Genomic DNA, 9,287 nt, shown 5'->3' with positions numbered 1-9,287 from the left:
CTTGCCATCTGACAAATGATACCATCTATCCTGCCTCCCTTATGAGGTTGTACTGAGGAAAATCCATAAGTCTCCCCAGTCCACCAGTGTATTGACTCAGTCTCAATTCTTTTCTGCATTATCCTCTCACCCTTCTGCAATCTATGACCCCAAAAGTGGTGTCACTATTAGACTGTACCCTCTGTTCAACTACCAGTTTTATCTTAAATTCACCACCAGGTGGGGCTAATCTCAGCAATCCAGGAAGTTCATGGGCTGGCCCACTGGAAAGAGAAAACAGAGGGGACAGAGTAAAATTTGTTTAGAAAGAGCAAGAAATAGATAGCGTAGTACTGGCACAAGCTTTCCTACCTTCATGACACTCTGCCCCAAGAGACCATGATCAGAAAGAACTTTTCAGTTCAAAGCTTATGGCTCAAAAACACTATAAACATCTGCAAACCCACAAGGCACCCCTCTCCAGTTCCCACCTCTATGAAGTCTGGCCGCTTGAGTTTGTATCAATTTACAGATAAACCAAAACCAAGACACAGAAACTTAGACCCTATTTAATAAAGTACTAATTTATCAGTATCAGGCTAATAAACAGAGGAAGTTGCTGTTTAATCAGACTTAAAAAAAAATCCATCTGGAACTACATATTCACTGACACGAGGAAAAAAGAAAGCCATATAACACTGGCCTACACCCTGCCCATAGGTCTGAAAAAATTACTTGGGAGCATCTGCAGCAGATGAACAAAGTGACTTTGTTTTTAAGTTAGCAAGAGATTTGACCTCCTAGAAGTCCAACTTAGTCTTGTTGGAATAGCTTAAATTTCATAATCATTTCTAAGCAAGCACTATCTTACACTATTCGGAATTTGGTCCTGTGTATTCTCTGCGGATGAATTAGAATATTCCTGAGATGAGTGGAAAGGATATCCATCTCCAGTGAAACTTGTAGAACACTTGTCTTGAGGTTCCTGGGGAAAGACAGCCTCTCTCTACATTCCAGCTTTAAAAAAAAAATTATAAGAATTTATTTGAGCTAAACTGACAACACATGCCGAGGAGCAAGGTCTCAAATGCTCTTACATTCCAGCTTTGACTGAGAGAACAGAACCTCGGTTGATCTCTACAACTCAAATACCTTCCCTCTCTCAAACTGCTGCCTAAGTACTTTAATTACTTAGGAGTCTGCCCAAACTATCTCAGTGCCAGTTTACCAATAAGATTATATAACTATAAACTTTGTAAACCCTCTATCTGATTAAGGAGTCAAGAACTGAGGCTAGTTTGGGACCACAGGTTTGGAAAACCTCTTTCCTAAAAGAACAGGTAAAGCTATAAAGACTTATAACCCATAATGTCAGATACAAATGAAACCTTGAGATCATTTAGTGTCATGGTTTTCGAACCTGTTGGCATATTAAAATAATCTCCTTAGCTTTAAAAAAGTGATTCCCCTCAAAAAATAATTTGACAAAAATTGTATATGATACCCAGGCTCTACCTCTAGAGATTGCTTAAAATGGACCCAGATATGTTTTCCTCTTTTTAAAATGAGTTCCCTAGGTGGCACTCATGCAGCCGGAGTTAAGAACCATTAAGGTGTGTGCTGGTCCCCTAAGTTCTACCTGGGGAGCTTTTAAAACTAGATTGTTTCCCAGGTCCCACCCTCGCAGGAAATTTTTTAAAGTTTCTCATTAATTGTTGACCAACTAGGTACTTGATTTGCATCTGAGACCTCAACAATGACAAAATACATAATTATCTTAAATAAGGAGGCCAGGAGAGTAGAGGTTACCTGCCAAAGGGTACACTAACTTAAGGCTGTCATTCTCCAGTGTCTCCAGTGCCCAGGATGGAGCAAGTGCTATGAAGAATGTGGGTCCCATATGGCATGCACATCAAACAAGATTTTCACTTTTTCCCTCAAGAGTCACTCTAAGAGTACATGGTTATTTAAGAGGAGGCAGCTATCACAACTATAAGGAGAGAAAATTCCAACCAGAAGTCAGGAGCCCGTATCTATTTTATTCTATTATATCCTCAGAGCCATATTAAGTGCTTTTTAAAATCTATTTTGGAATTTACTAAATATGAATGAATAAATGAGTGGCACAGACTTTGGGTTTGGCTGTGTGGCACACTCTGGGCAATGGAATATGATAAATTTTAAATGTGCTTGACCTTGCATTCCCTTTGGCTCACCGGGTTCACCATCTTAAAGTTCACTCTCTCAAGCGGTCTGCTCTCTGAAGCTGCACTCCAAAATAAACAACGTGGAGTCAACTTGACCCAATATGAAGCCTGGAGGGAAAGCCCAACTGACCATGAGAAAAATAAATGCGTATTGTAGTAAGCCACTGAGTGTTGGGGGTTTTATAATGCAACGTTATTGTAACAATAGCTTATAAAACAGGTTTAAAAAAAAGGTAGGGGCACTTTGGGAAAAAATCAAAGTAATATATAAAGTATTTAAAAAGCCCTGGAAAGAAAATAATAAGGCGAGGTCTTCTGTTGTTCTATATAGTTAAATCACCATGCTCTGAGTTGGAGGAACTTGGGATAAAGTTTACAGAAAACAAAGAGAGCTAAATTAGAAAGGTAATTTAAAGCTACTTCCTTCACATATCAATCAGAGATATCCTCACCCTGAAGAGCTCAGCCCTTCCAGAAAGATAAGGGAGTTGCTACTTCCTGGTGAAATACAGTGTGGGGTCCTTTCCCCACACTGTTAAATTTCAGCACAGTGGTACCCAGAGGAGACTAAGTTCTGATCCTTCTCAAGAAGTAAGGTCCTTGAATATCAGAGTTTCTTAACACTCAGCACCCAAATAACCACTAACGACATCAAAATGAGAGGGGAAAAAGAAAACAGTCCAAACCTAACAAAGAAAAAGAAATACCTTTATCCATTTATGAAGATAACAATTACAAAACACTATTGCTTTACTGAAAACTTTTCAGAACAAAAAAAGTACTACTACATTAAATGTACACACAAATTTTAAGAGGTATTGATTATAAAATAAAAATGTGAGAAAAAATACACCTTAAGAATAAATACTGTAATTGTTCTTTTCATCTAATCCTTTCCTCCTTTTAAAATATACTTCCTAACCAGCATAAAATCCAGTTCTAAGGATGCAACTTTAACAAACTACAAAACCTATTTCTAAGACCTTCAGTAAAACACTGATATTTTAGAAAACCAGTGATGTATTAGCCTAAATACTACAAATTTGGCCACAAGCTAAATCTGTTAAGGACTGTTTTAAATAACACTTTTCCAACTTCTAGGTTGGCAGTCCCTAACCTTTTTGGCACCAGAGATCACTGACCTGATGATGTGAGGTAGAGCACCACAGACTGCTACAGGTCTGCGGCCTGGGCGTTGGGGACCCTGCTCTAGATCACACTCCCTGGACAGTATCACTCACTAAGCCAAGATAATAGACAAGTCTCTTAAGTCAAACAGAAAACATTATTTAAAAAGAAAACAATGTTAGTTTCCTCCCTTTGCCACCCATGTTCTTCTGATATGTGGAAGTCAAATTGAATTTAATTAGAAAACAATGTTAGCATTAATCAATTCCCTTGTCACCACTGTCCTTCTGATGTGTGGATAATTCCATGTAACTCATCTTATTTCATTTATTCATTCTTGGAATCATGTACCCATCCAATGACTAATATTAGAGCCACCTTTTATGTGTTGAACAATGCTCTAGACAAGGAAGCAGCAATAATCAAGACGGACCTATATGCCATTCATTATACCAAGAACCACAGATATACAGTCCCTGTTCAACAAGGTATCACAGCACAATCCAGGTACCTCTCCCTGGTGTGGTCACCAAGAATAAGACACATTGTTTAAGACAGTAAAGCTGATATCTGCCTCTTCCTAATCCCTTCCTAACCAACCTAGCTTAATTCTAGCATACTATGGAATCAAGCATGACTCCATGAAGAAAGCTATCAAAATGAGGGTCTTTTATCAACCTTACTGGATTAACAGTTCTTTTCTAAGATTCTCATACAGATCAGTAAAATGTTTTAAAGTAAATGAATCATTCTTACCACCTAAAGAAAATGTGTCCCAAACTCAGATTCACAGCACAGAATCTGGAATCTGATAGAAATAACAAAGGAGCATCGCTGTTGGCTGCATTTCAGAAATACCTGGTAAGCTTTTAAATATCCCACTGTTCAAGCTGCATTCCAGTAAACAACAAAATCTGAAAACCACTGATACAGAAAACTCAAGAAACTGTCTGCTTTCCAACTAATTGATGGATAAGAGGTGTGCTTCCTTCCAACACGAGCAGTGAGCTTCCTGAACATTTCTTCACTAAGAACTGTTAAGAACCCACTTGGTATTAAAGAAAAGGAGTTTACAGGTTACCTGCCAAACTCAGGGGAGCAGGCATAAACCTGAAAATATGGAGGGAAAAATATTATCTCGAAATGAATGCCAGAAAAGAAATAAAAGCACATGAAAATAATAAAGCTTTAAAATCTTATCTCAAAATTTGTTAGAAATTGATGTTTATAAGAGTCAAGTTCCAACTGCTACATATCTAAAAGGTAAGAGTCGGAGGGAAAATAACAACCCCCAGGCTGGCTTGTGAAGGGTTTTTGTTTGTTTAATACATCTGAAAAGAATGCATATACAAAGAATTGAGACATGAGAAAGCATTGGTTCAACACTAATGAATCTACAAGAATTAGGATTTGGGGAAGGTGGAAAAGATTACCTAAACATTTTTAAAAACTGGAAACTGCAACCAAAATAAGCTGATAAAATCCCTGTTAACACTTATGAAGAGTCTTCATAAGACTCTCTTCATGATTTCTATTAAACTAGAGAGCCTCACTGGCAGCTCTAGGGTTCCTCATGCAGAACAGAAATAAGGGGATTCCCCTGACTGGTCCCCATGTTGTTAAATGTTCTTCCCACCCCCACCCCACCCCTAGCTTCTTAATGAAGCAGGTCTCCATCCTCACAACTTGAAAGAGGATGTGAATCATTCCACAGACATCTGTCTTGTAGCACCACCCCTCATATATACCAGGTCTTCAGCTGTGTTCTAGGAACACCATATGATACACTATTAAGCTGCACATCTATGCTAAGCATATAAGACAATGACTGACAGGGAAAAAAATGTTTTTTTAATTATGAACTCAATCCATTTGGTGTATTTCAAAAGGTGCAATACTTTTCTTCATTTATCAGTGAAAGAAGTTAGACATTAACTTCAAAGAAAATCAGCAAATGGCTAACAAATTTCCTTGAAAGTCACAGTCACATATATAGTGCATCCTAGAAAAGAGGAGGGGCGAGACAGGTTCCACCCACTTTCATGAGTTTCATCAAATACTGGACCTACTCAAGGGTGGAGAGAAAAGGCAACTTTCAAAAAGGAGTATGTTATTAAATGAGGCGTTTACTATACTCCTTCCTAAGAGCACCAGGTGGGGAACATGTTTTCTAAACTAGATCTAGGAAGTGGAATGTGGAATCACTCCATCATCCTCCCATTAAGGGCTGTCTAATGGTTAATGAATTTTTTAAAAATGACTAAATAAAAACAAACACCACACACACTCCCCCCAATAAAAAGAAAAGAAAAAAAAACTAGATGTCTCAGATCACTCTCCGGAGTGGAACCCGGGAGCAGCTCAACAACCCAAATTAGTCTGTTACAGAGTCATCACAAGCATGCCTTGCTTTTAAACAAAAAAAACAACAAAAAATTTTTTTTGAAACAACAAAACAAGAACTAGTACTTATCACTTTTCTGACAATACACAATTACTCAAAATTAACTAGCATTGAGAAGGGGAAAGGGGCCATACCTATGGGCCTTGTCTCACACGAGTGCATGTGGGTAGGTCAGGGCATTTGTCATTATTGCAAAAACGAATTTAATTTTTAATCTTTAGTTTGATTTAAACATTGCTTTTAGTATGATGCCGACACGAGCTGTGCAGAAAGGGCTCTGGAGAGACGTTCATAGCAGCACACACCTGCGGCTCTTCTTCGGTTCTGGAGGCTCCAGGGCAGCCAATATTGCTTCGTCAAATACATTCTTTAGGCCTTTCTGAAAAGGGGTAGAAAGAAAAAAATGGGCGGTCTGATTTTCAGTATAATGAAGTTGAAGGTCAAATTAAAAACATTCAAACCCCCAAGAGTTGGCAAAGAACGAAACATTAAAAACAACCCCAAATCTCAACACGATCGTCTCACTTCACCAAGTTTTTTGTCCAGGAAGGGCCCTGGAAGGATCCAGCAATTCAGGAGCAGAAGAGTATATATTCATCAGTGAGACAGCGGTCCTTTGAGAAAGCTTTCTGCAGACCAATATATGTCACAAGAAGCAAACAAGCAGGCGTCATTTGCTCATTCAAGTTTTGTAATGTGCTGCTGAAACATTTTACATAAAAAAATAAGTGAAGCAGCTCTGCACACAAGTGAAACAGCTGGATATGGAACAGGACTGAGAGGATGGGCACTGGGCAGCGGCAATCTTATTATATGGAAGGCGCAGGCAAAGATGGAGAAAGCAATTACAGTGGCTCCAATCAAAGATATTCTCTCTGAACTCCCTTTATCCCACCAATTAGATAGAGCCAAGGAGACTCAAAGCAGCAAATACATGGGTACCTGATACATACGTAAAACTAGAGCCAGTCAATGCAAGAGGAATAAAGCTTCATCAGGCATTTATACAAACAATTGTATATTTTTAATTTCAAAATTTGAAGTAACCACAATTGTATTTTTCCCTCACAACGATAAAATCAGAAGCAGGAAAATATAAAGGTGGCAGCTTTACATCTCAACATTAACAAACCTTAAGTCAACTGTTAAAATGAATGCTATTCTTAAAAGATAATGTAACAAATAATCTCTTAAAGCAATAGCAGATACATCAATATCTTTCCCACCCCAGACTGACAAATACTCCACCTACAGCACAGACAGCCAAAGCAATAGCAACACAAAGTTTCACTACACAAAGGGAAACCAGAAAAGAATCCTCCCTTCCCCGTTACACTCTACTAGCAGGTCACCCTTTTTCCATAAAGTTTGTCATGCAATTACAATTAACAATTGATCATAAGAGTAAAATGATGTTTGTGTTATTTTCTCCATCTAGAACTAAGATCTAGAAGTATTAAAACTCTTCTTATTTTCTCCAAGAGGACATTCTTAATGCCAGACCAAGTTCCCTTTTGCAATAGTAATCCAAACCAAAAAAGCTCTGAGCACAGGCAACTCAAGCTGCAGAAAGTAAACAAGTCCAACTTGACTACTGATCACAAAAAATATTCTATAAGATATTGCATTCTTAATCAAAAACTAATACAGAGGTTGCTCTAAGGTGCTGAGTAAAAAGACGCAGAGGCTTTCAAACAGGATGGTTTTATTCCTTTGTTTTTAAACGATCTTTCTACAGTAGTGGGACAGGAAGCAGCAGCAAAGAGGGGAAGGAGAAAACAGTTTAGAATATACAGCACTTCCTTTTGGGTTGAGTTTCCGGAGGCTCGAGGGCAGCTAGGATAGCCTCATCAAACACATTCTTCAGACCTCTCTACAAGACAGAGGGGAGGAGAGAGAATAGCAGCCAGGTTAGAGGATTAGAAAGACTAGCAGATACAATAGCAGTCTGGATTAAATGAGTTGAATTCACTGAAGCAATGTGCCTTAAGAAAAATAATGGCCAGAAAGCAGATCTTAAAGACCATTACTAGGGGAGCAGATAACCAAAGAGAAACTTCTTACCTCAAGAAAGGTTAACTGAGCAAGAAAGCAGTTTTATGAAAATGTCATATGTTGACTTCTAAAACAATCGCACTTTGAAATGTACTATTAAATTTTAATGAAAATGCCAGGAGAGAAAAATGGATACGTAAATACAAGAATGGATGCATTGTATAATTACGCCTTGTAAATTCCCCAGTTTTTCTCATGAAAAGAATGGCACACACATTTTGTAATCTATTACAATTTCGAAGCTTCTGTGAATTCAGCCCCTGAATAACTGAAGGACACAAATAGCAGACTAACAGGCATGCTACATGTTTCTAGATTCAATGACATATCTGGATGGGATTAATCAGGATTTCAGAGTGAACCAGTTTCCCAGAACAAAAAGGTTCAGACATTTGAAAGAGTGTTAATTGTTCAACAGTACCAAGTGGGAATAGTTTAAAGAACAGACTCTAGAAACAGCATACACTTACTTCAGTTATTCAGTAATGTTAACAGAGCAAGTAACTACCACCCAAGTCATAGAAAACAAAGAATGGGGTCCTAGAATGAGTTTTAGCAAGCAGTCCAATGCTTTAAGGTATCTGCATGGGTATCAGAGCATATAAGCATGAAGTGAAAACGAAGAATATTCTCAGATCTAAAGGAATTAAGATGCAGAAATACACTTACACCTCAGCCAGAACTCCAACGTGACAGTGTGACTCAGTAGTACTGGCATGTTGGGTCCAGGTCTATAGACTCACCTAAACTCACTTAAATCTGAAACCACAGGTTTACCACCCAAAGTTTCACATGTTCTTTAGGTCAGTTTGAGCCCCCAAAAAAATTTCCCAAAAGTCCCAGAACACAGCTTCAGTAACAAGTGCAACCCCACATTACCCCCATCCTACTTCCGCCATGGTATCCCAGAGGATTGGCATCTACATTCTATTAGGTACAAAATAAATGAGAAATAACAATAAGTATTTAAAAAGAAGCAGAGGTTAAAAGGTTTTCTTTTTTCCAAGTAATTTACAAAGCAGAAATGCTAAACAAAAGGTAAAGTTCTCTGAAATTCTTTCTCAACATCTAGGAGCAAATGTTGGTAGTCAAATATAAAGAGAAGAAAGAATGAAAGAGAAGTATACTTTGTAAGGGAAGAAAGTAGTGGACTGCTATTAGAAACAGGACATCCTTTAACAAGAAGCAAATCTTTCCTTGCTTATTGACAAAGATCAACTAATCCCCTAGGAAACAAAACTAGTTCTTTGCTTTACCCACATTATCTGACTACGTAGAGTTCAGTTTTAGAGGAAACGACAAACAGAATCTGGAATCCTAAAAGTTCTAGCTCCCAAAAATGAACAGAAAACACATTTTCTATCTTCACCTCTTCTGACTTCTCCAAACTTCAAAATCTGGTAAGAAAAATATAGCTGCTAAGACCTTTTCGAATACTTATTCTCTGCAAAGTTACTTACTATATCAATCTGTTCATACTGTAAAAAAAAAAAAAAACTTATATGGAAGCATCC

General features: G+C 38.0%; 1 protein-coding gene across 3 annotated transcripts in view; it reads right to left on the bottom strand.

Moving 5' to 3' along the window:
* Positions 1 to 4,611: 4,611 nt before the first annotated feature.
* CDC42 (cell division cycle 42) overlaps positions 4,612 to 9,287 on the bottom strand; it is a 38,801-nt gene continuing 34,125 nt past the window's right edge. For 2 of the 3 annotated variants that reach the window (XM_016149280.2, XM_036229850.1), the window contains exon 6: positions 4,612 to 6,097. In XM_016149280.2, coding sequence (XP_016004766.1) covers positions 6,008 to 6,097 — 90 coding nt within the window. In that variant the 3' untranslated portion in view covers positions 4,612 to 6,007. Of the gene's footprint in view, positions 6,098 to 6,723; positions 7,592 to 9,287 lie in introns of those variants that run through there. The other variant, XM_016149281.2, reaches the window with a different exon arrangement.

This window comes from Rousettus aegyptiacus, unplaced genomic scaffold (assembly GCF_014176215.1).
Source record: "Rousettus aegyptiacus isolate mRouAeg1 unplaced genomic scaffold, mRouAeg1.p scaffold_m13_p_1, whole genome shotgun sequence".
Classification (NCBI taxonomy): domain Eukaryota; kingdom Metazoa; phylum Chordata; class Mammalia; order Chiroptera; family Pteropodidae; genus Rousettus; species Rousettus aegyptiacus.
This window is presented reverse-complemented; position numbering and strand designations above follow the sequence as displayed.